Here is a 15,977-nt window from a genome sequence, read left to right on the forward strand (position 1 = left end):
TGGTACAGAGCTAATGCATAACATATGTTGCTGGTTACTTCGAGGAAGGCGTAAACTTCCTGAAGTGCTTTTAAAGTGAGGAACTTTCTCTTGAGAATGCCATTTAACAGATTAGCATAATGGTGCGTTATGTCAAAGAGAGGCAACTAGAATTAGCCTATGATGTTAACATGTACAAGGTCAAAGTGACCAATGAAAACCAGCAAGTACAAGCAAGAATAAAATATGAACACTGTCCTGTTGATCTGTAGCATTCATACAAACCTCGATTAAATATTGTGAAGTTTCAGTTTCATTTCATCATTCAATAAGCACGTACAAGTTGATGCAAGATGACAAAAGAGTTAAAAGAATATAAAATTATATGCACACATTACTGTCACATTCAAGTTTATAACAAGGTGCGAACCAGTGGCAGCATTAAAGTACAAGAAAGCCTCATTAAACTTGGCCACAAATATCTAATGTTCTAATCTGATTCTGAATCTGCATTTATTTATTTTCCTCAAGCATATCAGGTTTTAATAAAAAAAATAATAATAATAATAAAGTAAATAATTTAGTAATATTTATTTATTAAAGGTTAGGTTCAATAACAGAAGGAATTCCCTTTTGTGTAATGTCATATCTATAAATCGAATCATATCTGCAGTGTACACATTTATATAGGTCAAAATTAAAAAAATTAAAATAATTGAAAACAAATATATATTTTTTCCAGTTGGACACATAACAGTGCGTTATGTACGCAGAATTATGTGTATGGGCACGCTTTAGCTACTGATGGAATGAATGGCCTCGATGGTGTTTATTTATAATGTGGCTGTTAACAGAATTAACAAGAAGATAGTAAATGCTTCTTTTGAACCGTGTCTGGCTGTCTGAGTCATGCTATTAAGTCTGCCAGCCGTGGTCTTGTTAGTAATCAAGATGATGTCACTACGCCCACCCCTCCTTAGTGGACCACCATAAAATCTTCATTAACTGCACTTTTAACTCTGGCTCTCTTTCATAACCCAGTTTTTGACTGTAGAAGTGTATGTTACACTACTCTACAAAAAAGATAAATTCCTGTAGGTTTGTTTATTCTCCTCTCCAAACTCAAATGTCTAATGCCAAGCGTAGGTGACCTGCTGGGGATATTTATGGACTGAGGGCCAGGGTCATTTTCTCAGATCTCAGTCGAGATCTCACAGCCTCATAGCTGACCCATTCGAGTTGTTTTTCAAGGCGAGTTAGCTGGAATTAAAGCTGACGTTATAATATGACACAGAAGCACATATAGACGGGAAACAACGGCAATAAACAGTGTGTCAGAAAACTCCCAAGACTGCCGTCACGTAAGCTATACAGTGGAACCACACGAATAGCAATGGAGACTCCAAACCACCGCAAATGTATGAATAAACCGCATTTTTCATGAAAAATGGGAGGTTACCATACCATCCTAAACTAAATAAATAAACATTTAAAAATATATTGCCAAGTTATGTGAATATAGGTAATCCCATGAGTTCTACTATATGAGGGCAGACTGCTATATTTCAAATCCTAAGAAACTACGAGCCCCCGTGGAGTTTAATACATTTTCCCAGACTTCTCAACGGTCCTGCACTCCTGGAAGGATTCTCTGCAACTCCCTCGCCATCTCAATGTCATCCACATCTTCAAAACAGATCCCCTTGATGAACCCCTTTAAGCTTGGGAAGTAGGATGAGAAAAGTCACATGGAGCGAGGTCGGGAGGTTTAGAAGCTTGCCGATATAAATAAAGAATAACATCCGGTGAGTAGGTTGGGGGTACGGAGATTTGTCAGTGTAACAGCCTCTTACTTGTAGGTTGACTACTCTTTGGAAGCTTACTAATGTGGTTCTTAAGGTATACATTTTAAGCTTGATTTGTTGTTTGCTTACATTCAAAGCTACAGCCTGTAGAAACGTGGGCCCAGCACATCAGTGTTATTCTCGGCCAAGAACTGTCGGATGCTGGGTATGTTATGTGCTGACATATTGTCGTGATGAAGCAGCCATGAGTTGTCCTGCTGCAATTTTTGTCTGAATACAATACATCACTGAAATGAGATAATACAGTACTTATCAACACTCTTGAACATGGGTAGAGCTAAGTTCAGGGATTCACTGTGTCCTAAATCAAACATGCGTCATTACGCAGCAGCTTGATTGATGTCATCTGATGGGAAGGGACTAATGTTGTTTGCTCTACAGGAAAGCACTGCCAAAGTACAACACAAAATTGTAACAGATGGAACATTAGCTGTGCTAAAATGAAATTCAGCTAAACACAAAAGATCACTTTGTAGATACGTATAAATGAACAAATGCATGTTGGAAGAACAAAAAGGACTTTGATCGCAATAACCAGCTCACCATTATAAATAATGGATGAGGCCACTGTATTTTACAAGAACATAGCAGGAAGAGCATTCAATGTGCCAAATAATCAATGTCAATGTTTTGATTATATTTCTCACAAAAAATTATGACAACTGCATATTCAGATCATATTGCTATATTTTATCAAGAATTCACTTGAATTTTTTTGTGTGAGTGATCTTTACCAAATATTTTAGTCACACCAAATTTTAAAGTAATACTTAAAAGCTCAACTGCTTTGACGTATGTCTCTAAGTGTCTCGATTTGTTTTTGGATGTATTCCTAATCTCTTATTCCGCCAGAACGCCCAGCATGATACAGCACAGTCTGCCAAATTATTTTCAAGCGCACATACTAATCCACTAAAATCTGGCCCCGAGTGTCAATCAAGGAAAACCATCGTTGCTTTAGAGAGGTAAGATGGGCAAGAAATGGAATATTTGGATATATTGTAAGGCAGTGCTCCCTTCCCATTCATTTGAACGTAATTTTACCACATGCTTTTCTATTTTCCCCACAAATCCATATGAAATTCTAAATATTGTTAAGTATGGCGTTGGCCTTGGTCAACTATGCCCTGTTGTCGTAAACCCCGGGAAAAGTGGGTATTTGTGTGTAAAAGCTTCCGTGCATTTTGGTTAGCGGTAATTTCGTTGCCACATACTGCAAATGCAATCCAAACTTTCAATCACCACAAAACCTTTCAAGTCTAAAGCCTTTCTAAAACTAAGAATACAATATTTCCAACTAGATCAGCTCGAACAACTTAAACAGATTTGACTGAAAAGGCAACTGTGTATTTGAATCTAAATCGGTGGAGCTCCATTTTGCGTGGGTGGCACTTTACAAGGAAAACACCGGTTTCAGGATCTTGTGTGTGCCCAGTGGCACAGTAATCATAGACTTGTGGGAAACAAGACATGAACAATCTTCCATATTACAAGGCACCCTCGGGGATACCACAATCTTGCCAAAAAATCTTTGGTGTGGATAAATGCCATCCTGCCACTATACTTTGCTGTAACATGTTTTAGGCTTGGCCATGTTCAGCAGAGACTCTATTCCTCTAATTCCACATGGAATCCAACTAACAGTCTTTGAGCAAGTAGGATATGCTTGTCGGAGAAATTAAATAGGAAGAAAATGATCTATAATTTACTTGAGATGCTAAGTGAATTTGCTCAAAATAACTGCCAATTCTTTCTTAAAATATGGACAGTATTGTCTGTATCCAATCATTATGGCCACGTCAAATTGTAAAAGATGACCATCTGTGTGAATCAGCAAACTACTGCTGCAAGGTACACGCTGTTAGTATGAAGTTTGTATTGTCTTATTTTTAGTCTTTTAATTCTATTTACAAGAGAATTAGAATTTTCCTCAAAACAGTTTGTTCTTGAAAGTATTCATGTTTGTATTAATGAATCTTTTGGTTATCCTGTATCACCTCTGTGGGAAGGTTTATTTGAATAGACATTTGTTAACTTTGAAAAGCCCCCCAAAATAAATCTAATAAATTTGAAAAATGAAAGCGAAAGTCAATGGGGCATTACAATTACTGTACAGTCTGAAATGTTGCAATGGTGAGCTGTCAGAGCAAGCAAAACCTTCTTTCTGGAACCCTGCACTATATCTACACTATGACTCAGCAAGTTAATGTGAAATCTCAGTAAGTCGTGTTTTAACCTGATCACATTTATGATTTAACACTGTCATCTTCAGACTCTTTTGTTGTTATCTGATCCCTGATCCCGAAATGCCTCACTTTTGCGAACTAGTTGGCACTCTAGAAGAAAGAAAATAAAAAGCCTTTGTATCTGTAATAGTCTCTGTCATTATTGGAAACTCGTGGTATTCCAGTCTTTATTCTGCTCCGGCATACCACAACCCCACCCTGAACCAAATAGTCAATCATTACCAAAATTAACCCAAAATTGAAGACAAAGAAGTCTTAGGGGTGTGTGTACGCATTTGTTCTATTCATATAAAGTCATGCTGATTCTTTCAATTCGCCGAGGTTTGGCTACACGTGCGTTCCATGTTCATGGTGCAGTCTGGACTGGACTGAAATACTCTGGTTATTTTGAGACACACCCCCTTTTATGTCCTTATGTGACCTCTTTGAGACAGACGCTGATGAGAAAGCAACATTTGCTGCCTTCGAAAACACTCGCCGATGGGTGGGATGCGCGGATTTAGGCACCTAAGGTTAAAGGTCACAACAATGATTTATGGGTCTTCAAACTGTTCAAACTTCTGTCATAAAAACAGATGCATGTGATGAATTGATCGAAGGTTGACCGCGTACAATATCATGTTTTCTTTGTGTGGAAAAAGTCCAACCCAACATGCATTCCTATGTAAGTCAATTGAGGGAAAATATTTTACCATCCGCAAAAGTCATAGCTCAGATCAGCAGTACATGTTTATTCAGAATGAGCTGTGGCTCACAATTAGACGTTTACAATCGGTTACATTGGAAGTATTGATCATATTTGTAACCCTTGTTAACATGATCAATAAGAGATTTTGTCACGAAATATAGTGTGTGTATTTTGCAGATACTGTGTACACAGAGAGGCAACACGGTGAAATACTGGTTAGCACGTCAGCTCACAATTCGATTGTGAGTGCGAGTGCGGATGGTTGTTCGTCTCTGTGTACCCTGCGATTGGCTGGCAAACGGTTCAGGGTGTCCCCCGCCTACTGCCCAATGACTGCTGGGATAGGCTCCAGCACGCCGGCAACTCCCGTGGGGACAAGCAGTGTAGAAAATGAATGGCTGTATACACAGACTTTTTAACATCTTCCCTGGCCGCAAATCAGCAAACATGACCATCAAATGACCCTCCCCACCCCCTTCCTAGAACTACAAAACCAAAGCAGCTGAAGAAAACCTGGCAGTAGAGCAAGGAATATTGAAGAGGTTTATATTTTAATTATCTTCAGGACTGAACTGACCACTCAGTTGCTGTGGATTATTTAAAACACGAATCGCCTGGAGATGGAAGCCAGCTGGCACGAGAAAAAGAAGAGTGTTTCTTAAAAGGACCAAGGGAACACCTTCTCCCTCCTGCTGCGTTCTAACATAAGTTACATAAGAGTTGTGTTTTTCCAAAACAAACCAAGTGTTGAATTATTAGCCACGTTTAAACTGCCACACCACAGTTTACAATCTCGTGATACGGCTCAGAGGTTTTTGATCCGCGATAAAACAAGTACGAATGCTCTTGTTTAGTCTGACCACTGGACACCAACGTGATCTGTTGGTAATGCCTTGGGAACTTAGTAAGGGATTGCGTACCTCATTCTCACTCAATACAGTTTAGAGAAGAGTCATCTGTGTTGATCTTCTCCCAGCACAATTTCCCTGTTTAAGGTAAATATCACCAAACACTGTAAATATGACTCATGTTATCTCTGTGTGATTCATTTAGTAGTTAAACAATAGTGGGTGGCATGTACGTAGTTGTGGATATTAATTTATAGCCAACAGTCTGGTATCTTCATTTCATTTCTTGACGGCAGCTTCTAATCATCATTTTTGGTACAATTAGATTTCAACTTCTGTATGTTTCTATTTCAATATAATCTGCCCAGGGCCATCACAATCCAAATCTTGGCATATGATACATACGCACGTTGAACAGAAAACAATACAGAGCTGCTCTTAAATCAGTTATCATGGCTTCTATGGCAACAAATAATTTACACTTCTGTCTTATTTTCACAAAGTCATGTTGAGACAAAGTGAAAAGTTGAATTGTTAATATATCAAAACGCTTGCGTGATTGACTAAATCTGGCCGGAATCGCAAAATAGCAGGTATTCTTTTTCTTAAAGTGGGTCATCATGAACAAGTTATTAAGTATCATGACAAAATACAAAATTAAAGCAACCATTTCTTCCCTCTTGTTGATTTAAAGGAAAATAAAAGGACTCAGCCCAGGCCAGACTGAGATTTTGCACTTGGAAGAGGTCATATATGGGCCCTAATCTGGGATTGCTGCATGTTCAGTTACGCATTCAACTGCTGCTTGTGCAACCTAATTACTTATACAATAGGCTATTTGAAACTGTTAATTGGTTGTACGTGCTGACTGTCAAGTCCTGAGTATTAACTGATGCCATGGGTTACTAAGATGAGGTCCCACATTTTGCCTTGAATAAGAGATGATTGAAAGCGGTCTAATAAAAGTTAACCAACAATATTTGAGGCAGAAAACAAAAACAAATATTCTTCCCTCGAGATTTTGTTCACTATAATATGAATGTATAAACGTGTTGTTGGTCAGTAGAGGCTCATGATCCTTACATCTCCAGCGGCTACTCCACTTTCACTGCTCTTGTGGTGACAAGTTTAAGGTTGGAACACCAGGTATTACATCATGTCACGTCCACAGCAGGAGGTTCTTGGAAAACTCGCCTTTCATCCTTCATGCTCTCATGCTGGATGGGAACCAAAGACTCACGAGGGTTGCAAGGGTCAAGGGGTAAGATTGAGGAGAGGGATGCCATATTAGGACCACTAAATCAAATGACTTGCAGTTTAACAACTAAAATCTCAGCAAATCTCCTGCAGGGAGGTTTTGGATCAAGTATCAAGGTCTGATGATCAAAACGTATATGTGGAGGGTGTAATGTTTATTGGACAGTTCAAAAGCGAAAAGCTGGTTTATAGATTTTTTTATGACACCAAGAGAAATTAACTGGAGTAGAATAAATAAAATACGGGCATGGGAACAAAAAAGAGATGTTATTTCAGTCAACATAAAGGTTGGTCAAATAAATGAGTTTTAATGTCTTTGGAACAGTTCAAATTTTATCAGATCTAAGAGTCTGTGGAGTTGGGATGAAAAAATGCAAATACTCAGCCACCTTTTGATTTGTCACTGATATTAATTCCCCCAAAAGTTTGTAAAGTTTATTCATGTCATACCGTTGACACACACTTTACCTTCCAGCACAGTAAAGGTTATAGGAATAATAAAAAATAAGAATAAAAAAAAACACCTGCTGGTCGCAAATGCACACATGATGTCCCCCACTGTGTTGCACACTTGAAAGGAGTGTGGTTGCTCTGTCGTAAACGCTTCGGCATTTGTGATCACATACGTACATCAAAAAAAAAAAACACTTGTATGACTCTGCATTTTTTGTGTTTTCCTTTGTGGATTCATCTGTGAATGATGGCAGTTGGCAGAACGGTGCTGACCCACACTGACCTCAGGCGGACCAAAAGGGGTTTGTGTGGGAAAGACGGGGGTGGATATGGACCACTTCTCCCCTAACATAGTGGAATAGGAAATAGGAAGATCGGAAAGTAAGTCAGACAGATGATTCAATATGTCATCTGTAGCTAAACGGCTTGAGCAATAAATATGTGCTGTACTCTCTTCAAAATTTGGAACACAGTATGAATTTAATGATTGTGGACAACCGAGTGAGTCAAAAGACATTTGCTATAGATAGTGACTAAACAGAACAGGGGGGGTTAAGCAACAAAGGGCACAAATGCCATCATAGTCCAACTTCCAGAGGTGGGTGCATCAATAAATTTTGCCGGTCTGTCATTCACCAGCAGCCAGGCCACCATCGTCAATCCGTCACTCTGTCATCATTATGTTAACTGCGCTTCTGTCAGTTTGTCACCGCTATTTCAGTATCGTCAACCAGTCCGTTAATGCTTTATTGTTATTTTAACCAAACATCTGTCATCATTAAATTGTACATTGTCATCACTGATTAAAGACCGTCAGAAATCCTTTTTTTCTTCTTCTACTACGTACTACTTTCACTTTGGAGAAAAGTTAGTTTTTGTATAGTCCGGTAAAAAATTAAATTATTATTCTTTACGTGAACCCGCCACCAAGGCCGGAGTGACTGGGGCTTCAATATAAAGACCCCACCCCCACCCCACCACCACCAGTTCCACTCTGCACCTCAGTGGACCACCTCCAACGAAGCAGCTTTTCATTGACTTCAACACAAGCATTCCTGACATCCCTGAGAAGGTCGGCTGACCTGGGCTCCCCCCACTCACCTGCTGCAGGATTAAGGACTTTCTTTCCAACCCATCAGTCAAACTAGATCCCTGCCCTTTTTCTCCTCTCGGATCTTAAGCGCTCACTCCCCACAAGGCTACATGTTGAACTCAATGTGCTACATGCGGAACACCAACAATGGAAGTCCTGCCCACTCAAGCAACACCATTGAAGTTTGCAGACAACATATCTTGGATCATGACTTGCAACTATCTAAGTGGTGCTCAAATAATTAGCCCAGCTAGATTGTAAGAATGGCAAACTAAACAGACAGCGTGATCATCAAGCTTAACACGTCTATTCTAAATACTCGACACGATGGTTGGTATTATAGGGAGAGACCTCGGTGCACCTTAGTGTAGCAAATACACACACAAAAAATATAAAACTGAGAACAGATAAAAGATAGTGGGGGTTTTTAAAACTTTGTGAAGTGTGGTTGTTTAAAAAGTATCGAATGTGTAAGTTTAAATCTAGCAATTTCTAAATCAAATAGAATTAGAAGGCTAAACAAAACAAGCTTAAACAAGCTTACCCATCACAATCCAAATGGATTTATCTCTGTGACCTTGCATCCCTTGAATCCCTTCAAAAGTGAACGCAGAGGCTAACAGTTTCATCAAATAAGTGACTGATTGTCATTAGAGAGAGATGAGCAAGGCCAATGATGCAGGCTGTTGCACTTGTTGGTGTACACTGCCATTCAGTGGTGCATCATGGTAGGTACCGAGACACATTCTGAGCAGGGAAGGTCATGTATGTGAGTCACATCAAATAGATTTTCACTTTACATTGACCCTAAGGAGGTGGCTGTCTGCTTTGTTGAACTGATGACAATGTATTGCATTCTCTGTAGTACTATTTCACTAAATATATACCAATGATCATCAAAGCATTGCCCAGGCAGTGGTATAAAACTTTTATTTCTTTCAGAATGAAAAAAAAACATGCATTTTAAGCATTCAGTTTTTGTTAGATATATTGTTTTATTTATAACACAACAGCATTTTCATTCACTTTCTTGCAAGATAAGATACAATAATGCTGGTTTTGCTTAAAACATGCAAAACAACTTGGCTTGATAAAAGTCATGTAGGTCATTCTTTGTGTTATAAAAGTGCAGAAATATTTTATAGATTATTATTATAATTGTTTCCAATGATTTTTTTCTTCACCCATCATCAATTTCATAAATAAATGTCTAAACACGTTTTCTTGGAAATAAGATTACTGTATTCAGCTTCGCAACCCAAACTTTTAGTACTCTACATTTGTCTATGACCAACATGATGATAAGGAACTGAGAACTTGGTGAACTGCATTCTTTGCATAAAGTGTATTCTTTGTAGCAGTTACTTCAAATGGGTTTTACCATTGGGAACTTGCATGTCCACACTGTTTGTGTTTTCACATTAAGAAATTTAACTTTACATCTTCTGCTTCAGAAGGCATTAGTCATAGCAAAGACGTAGGCGACAAAAAGTTGCACTCCAATCAAGACAAAATGTAAATCACCCATGACGAGTGTGCCAATAATCACACCCGCTACAGCTCCCGAAGAGCGTAGCCATGACGTACTCTCGGCTGCCATGGCTGCCACTGCACCGATAGACACTCCGGAAGTGCCCACCACCCCCAGCAGTGCCCCGGCTTTCCCACCTTTTCCCAGAGCTGGGGATAAAATCTCTACCCCGGCTAGTAAAACAACGGAAATGATCGCAGCCCCTATGATGACTTTGCCCTCTCCAGCTGCATGCCTCACCAGAGGGCCGCCGACTGCAGCTCCCAAACTCAGCTGGCAAAGTTTTGCCGCGATAATTGCTGTTTTCAAAGCTTCTCGACTGGAAAGGTCACTCATGCGTTCGATGATGCTGTCTCTGTTTACGTCCTGCGGTTGCCTTTTCTGATTCATGATCTCGTCTCCAGCTTGCACGGTGAGCATGGCGATAACGAACGTCGCGAGCATTCCCATGCATCCTATCAACATCCAGAACTTAAAATCAGAAGACTTCAGAATCAAATAGCCAATGATTGCGACTAAAGCTACCAGTACAATGAACACAGAATGGTGGCCCCCATACCCAAATAAGCCAAATAGTGATGTTACAACAGCAACCACAGTCATTGGAATTCCTGAAAAAGCCAAAAAGTCCACGTATTTGATCATTACAGTTTTGATCCAGTCTTGGAGAGTCCGTTGTTTGACCTCTGCCTCTTCCGCCTCCATCTTCTTCCTCTCTAATCCTTCTCGCAGCTTCCGCTCAGTGGTCCACGACGTGATGTCTTTAGTGGCGCTCCTCCCATTATTTAGGATCCTCTCCTCTATTTGCACAGCCACTCTTTCTCTCTGCTCTAAATCGGAAATCTCTAACTCTTTCCTTTCTGTGTCCCAAACCGTAGACCTTTGAGTGCAACAGGCCTCGCCTTGCTGCCAGAGGATGTTAAATACAAAGCGAAGAGGTGGTTTGAGAATGCTAAATATGCACAATGCAAACAGAAGACCAGTCATGCCAAAATTATTCACAATCGTTTCAATAAAATAACCCAGTGTGCCGCCACTGACGGTGGTCCCAAGGGCACCGGCAAGTCCTGCATTTACCCACAAGTTTGCGTAATTTGTTTGACTTGCCCCACAATTCCTTGTGGTGACGAAGAGCGAAGCTACCACCGCTGCCAGGACAACACCAGCTACAACTGAGGTCATGGCGATGGTCATGGCAGAAGCCCCCATGAGAGTCCCCAGTCCGAGAGCACCCACTGTCCTGATGTCTTCGATCAGCGGTTTCAGTTGATTCGTTGTGGTCATTGCAGCCAGGGTGCTGTCAACGGGCTCGTCTATGGCTGCCATTATGGAGCCTCCCACTGCTCCGAGTGCAAAACCAATTGCTGCTTCCTCTAAAAGGACAAGAGCAATGTTTTTTTTTTAATAACAAAATATGATTAAATACGAAAATGCATATTACATTTAGTGTGTCTGAGCAGAAATCTGTAAAAACAACAAATACCTTATATACTTATTATACTACCTTTCAAGTGTGATTTTTTTTTCCCAATCCAAATCCAGTTTAATCATTATTTTCTGTACTCATGCAAGCCCAGAGAATGAAGCTGAGACTTCTTTTGATTTTGCCACCATTCAGGATTTGCAGTCAAACAAGACTGGTTGATCAGGTTTAACAAGCAAACCACCACATGTTGCTCTGTGTCACATCCTCCGCCACATGAAAAGTTCATAATGGTGGACATGATGTCAAGTTTTCAAAAGTATTTCATTACAACGTGGGCGTTTAAGAGAGTAACATGCTTGAAGCAGGATCAACCAATAGCCAATTTTACACAGCTGATTTATTCATCCCAACAGAACAATATTATATGTTTGATTTAAGAACCAGTAACCAACAGATTTCGGTATTGATGTTGAACTTACTCATTTTTTTCTTGGTCATCATGTTTGATGTGTAGAAGACTCAAGACGTAATCCTCCAGACTTTTCCACCTTTCTTTCTGGACCGGTCAAGTCACTGGAGACAGCTTGTCTCCTGTTAATAAAGCAACTTTAAGACACACCCACGCACAGACCCACATGCTCTAATCGTCAGAATCACTATGCAATACCGGTTTAGTTTCTTGGGTGCACGTGGAAAAGCATCCTGGTATGTCCTAGTATTTGATTTTTTTAATTTCTCACCAAAAGTTACATTCTTAAAAGTAATCTCTCACAAATAAATACTCAAATGACAATGAATAAACTGCAAAATCTCTGATGTGAATTGTTTTTAGTTTTTACAATTAGTTCTTTGAGAATCCTCAAAACAAATGTCGTGTTTCTTTGCAGAATGTCATTTGTCGAGGTGAAATCCACTAATATGAAATCCTGCATACAGGCATATATGTATATATAGTATATACTATATACTATATATACTCTGTATGTACAGAGAAAAATAGCAAAACAGGAAATGTGATGGCAGGAGAGATGACCAATGGGCGACAATGGAATGAGATAATGAGATAATGATCGCTAAAGATCGATGTCAGCTTAAAAAAGCAAGTCTACTCATTCAAAGGAATGTGATAATGAGGGTTATGAGGAAGCTAATCCAATAAAATCATTGTATATATAGATATACATACATATATATGCATATATGTATCTCTCTCTCTCTCTCTCTCTCTCTCTCTCTCTCTCTCTCTCTCTCTCTCTCTCTCTCTCTCTCTCTCTCTCTCTATATATATATATATATATATATATATATATATATACACAAATATGGTGGGATACGTAATTTCAATCTCTTTGTATGTCTTGGCATGTGAAGAAATTGACAATAAAGCAGACTTTGACTTTGACTTTTTGACTTTTGATATATTTTTGATATATATATATATATATATATATATATATATATATATATATATATATATATATATATATATATATATATATATATATATATATATATATATATATATATACAGGAAATGCGTGTGTGTGTGTGTGTGCGTGTGTGTGTGTGCGCGTGTGTGTGCGTGTGCGTGTGTGTGTGCGTGTGTGTTTGTGTGGTAATTAGTAATTAGAAATAAACCCGAAGAGGAACCATTTGTCTCTGGTACTTATGTTTGCCCCCGGAACCTTTTTCTCGTTGCTCTTCAATGGCCGCTGTGATGTGTACGCGTGTGCGGATCATGGAAGATATCGGTAACTACTTGATTCCTGCGTGCAACATTGTATATTTCAACTGCATTTTGGATGATTCGTTTTATTATATAATGAATGAAACGTAATGCTTTTTTAAGATGTGTTGCTGTAATGCACTAATTAAGTAGCCTTTCGGAGTATTAAGGCTTCACTTTTAAGTATGATGCACATATGGTACAATTTTCATCTTTCTACTCTCATTTTACAATAATCAAACTCGTGAAAGTCTTTTACAGTGCCCTATGAAAACTAGCTGTTGCCCAGATGACTTCGAAGTTGTTTCTTACGTAGCAGATGATGCTGAATCTTCTTTGGAGGACACAAATGAGCTGAACAACTCAGATGGGGGAAGTGATGATCACATATCATCTGATGGAGGGAATGACGGAGATGATGCAGAGGATGAAGGTGGAGGTGTGGAGGAGGAGGAGGAGGAGGAAGGCAATCCCAATGCTGGCTGGGCAGAGGCAATGGCCAAGATTTTGGGAAAGCAAACACCCAAGAGCAAAACCACCATCTTGGTGAAAAACAAAGAACTGGACAAAGTGAAGGCAAAAGAAAGAAAAGAGCAGTTGGAGAGGAAGGAGCAGGTAATTTGCAAAGTGCTTATAAATGCAGAAATCATGATCACCCCAACTAGACATCACCCAAAACTAGCTGTCTGTTGTTAAATGTTAGCAACACACTGAATTGTTTTCTAAAAATTTAATACACATTAGAAAATATCCATATTAAAATAAAACATTTCATGACATTCAGTTCACGGTTCACATTTGCAATGCTGACCTGGCTGCAAACAGCCAAGTAAAACAAAGCAAAAATAAAACCAAATACTCATATCATGTAATATAAAACTAAGATAGCATTAGAGAAAACCTTCAACTTGTTTTCTTCATATTTTATTGTGTAATATTAATTAACGTCAAAGTAGTCGTGTGAGCTGCTGGTAAGTTATGTCTTACGGCCAAATAATGGATCCTGGTAGCACTTAAAAATAAATCTATAAACACTAAATATAACTTTGAAATCTTGGTCCCTGCAGCTGGTGTAATGACAGACATTGCAAATTTATGTATTACGGTGCTTTCTCTTCTCTTGTCCCCCAGATTGATAAGAAACGAGCATGGGAGATGATGTCCAGAGTAAAACCTGATCTCGTGAAGGACCGTGAGGTTGAAAAATCTTTGCAGAGAATTGCCACCCGGTGTGTTATTCAGTATTTTTGTGTAGTGTACACCCGTACACCGTGAGTGTGAAGGTTGATTTTGTTGTTGATTTTTCCACAGAGGTGTCGTGCAACTGTTCAATGCGGTAAAAATGCACCAGAAGAACATTGACAGAAAGATGGCGGAGGTTGATGGCTCAGAGAGAAAGAAGGCAAAAATACTTTCCTCAGTTTCCAAAAAAGATTTCATCGATGTTCTAAGGAAAACAGACGGTGGCGCCAGAGTCAAAGTCAAGGCAGAAAATGACACACATGTAAGTGATTTTTTTTTTCACCTCAGAAAAACAAATGTCTATCCTATATTTTGTCAAAAAAACAATTTATGCTGATTTGTTGACTCAATTTACCCCTTTAAAGACGTTTTTTATAATGACTTGTCTATCAACGATTAAATGAAGTTTGCACAAAGTGGACAGTGGGAAGGTTCTTGCTTGAGGAATTTAAAACATCAAAATATAAAATAAGTGAAATTCCAGGGATCAGGAAAAATATGTGAATAAGATGCGCTGTTGTTAAAGTTTGAGGAAAAAATTAGGCAGCTCAAAGCCCAAACCTATTAGTTATTGTGTCTGTGCATCCTCATAGACTACTGAGGTGGAGGAGAAACCAGCGTGGAGTGTCCTTACTGATGACTTTATGATGGGAGCGACGATGAAAGACTGGGACAAAGAGGAACACACAGGAAGTGGTTAATCCAATTGACACTTTACGAAGAAAGAGACTGTCTTAATTTTGATGAGGTTCAGACTAACCCGCAGCCAGGTGACAGTTCAATCAACAGGGGGCAGTGTTGTATTCTGCGAGCTACAGTACTGTACTTGCTTCTGTGAATGAAATAATGGGAAATTCTTCATGGGATTGGGGTCTGCTCAGAAAGGATTGAGAATTTCCAGAAATGTTGTCCTTTGTTGATATGAGAGAGGCAGGTCATATACATGAAAGCAAAATAAACTTTCAAAAGCGGACTGATACAATGTTTCTTTAGCTGGACTATGTACCAGTTAACCACAAGGCTGCTTTGTTCAGCTCAAATATTCAAAGAGTGTTTATGACCATGTTTTTTACTATTTTTTCTTATCTACCCTGTGTAAATATCCCTCTTTTGTACAGTGCCACGGAAATCAAAAGCTGTTCCCCTACTACAACGTATCAGTGTGGCTTATTTACTTTGCTCATGATTTATGGAAGCACCAAGTCAGCGTTTCTTCCGGCTCACTGCATCTTAAGTGTTTGCTGTCCTTTGTTTCAAGGACAACTTTTGTTCACTGAATGTCAAATCCGCTCACGTTACAAGAAAGAAAGAAATCTGGGAACGACTATCACAAATTTACTGAACTCATTATCGATAAATGTAATCTAACTAAAAAAATGAAAAACATCCAAAGTAACCAAATGGAGTTCAATAACAAAACCAAAAAGTATTTTAAGGGGTGTTGGTAGAATATATTCATCTTAAACAGTCTAAACAAATGCGAATAGGTAAATAATGAATACAAATGACAACATAAGGAGACAGTAAAATACACCTTTCTTTTTTTGTTGTAGTTATAAGTATCATTTCCTGAGTGCCTTATATATCTTTTGTTGTGAATTGCACTTTTTGTAGTTACTTGTA

General features: G+C 38.9%; 2 protein-coding genes across 3 annotated transcripts; one reads left to right on the top strand and one right to left on the bottom strand.

The window, feature by feature from the left end:
• Positions 1 to 9,343: 9,343 nt before the first annotated feature.
• Positions 9,344 to 12,014, bottom strand: LOC148392178 (uncharacterized). The gene is made up of 2 exons (XM_088388166.1): positions 11,866 to 12,014; positions 9,344 to 11,333 (listed from the first exon to the last, which is right to left on the bottom strand). Exons 1-2 carry the CDS (start codon positions 11,885 to 11,887, stop codon positions 9,880 to 9,882), a joined length of 1,476 nt encoding a protein of 491 aa, XP_088244292.1. The 5' UTR covers positions 11,888 to 12,014; the 3' UTR covers positions 9,344 to 9,879.
• A 959-nt stretch (positions 12,015 to 12,973) lies between these two features.
• rrp15 (ribosomal RNA processing 15 homolog) lies at positions 12,974 to 15,507 on the top strand. Of its 2 annotated transcripts, none has more exons than XM_088387236.1 (5): positions 12,974 to 13,137; positions 13,432 to 13,727; positions 14,244 to 14,341; positions 14,424 to 14,616; positions 14,948 to 15,507. In XM_088387236.1, the coding sequence occupies exons 1-5, from the start codon at positions 13,092 to 13,094 to the stop codon at positions 15,053 to 15,055; spliced, it is 741 nt and encodes a 246-aa protein (XP_088243362.1). In that variant the 5' UTR covers positions 12,974 to 13,091; the 3' UTR covers positions 15,056 to 15,507. The 2 variants fall into 2 exon arrangements, with proteins under 2 accessions (XP_088243362.1, XP_088243361.1); XM_088387235.1 differs by having other exon boundaries at positions 13,001 to 13,137; positions 13,429 to 13,727.
• The last annotated feature ends 470 nt before the right edge of the window (positions 15,508 to 15,977 follow it).

This window comes from Syngnathus floridae, chromosome 10 (genome assembly GCF_059516105.1).
Source record: "Syngnathus floridae isolate MCC-2025c chromosome 10, RoL_Sflo_1.0, whole genome shotgun sequence".
Classification (NCBI taxonomy): Eukaryota; Metazoa; Chordata; class Actinopteri; order Syngnathiformes; family Syngnathidae; genus Syngnathus; species Syngnathus floridae.

Coding starts and splice junctions, on each gene's coding strand:
- LOC148392178 (XM_088388166.1), bottom strand. CDS start 11,887: ATGATGACCAAGAAAAAAATGA. Junction 11,334..11,865: donor GATGACCAAGAAAAAAATGA/GTAAGTTCAACA, acceptor TTGTCCTTTTAG/AGGAAGCAGCAATTGGTTTT.
- rrp15 (XM_088387235.1), top strand. CDS start 13,092: ATGGCCGCTGTGATGTGTACGCGTGTGCGGATCATGGAAGATATCG. Junction 13,728..14,243: donor AGTTGGAGAGGAAGGAGCAG/GTAATTTGCAAA, acceptor CTTGTCCCCCAG/ATTGATAAGAAACGAGCATG. Junction 14,342..14,423: donor TTGCAGAGAATTGCCACCCG/GTGTGTTATTCA, acceptor ATTTTTCCACAG/AGGTGTCGTGCAACTGTTCA.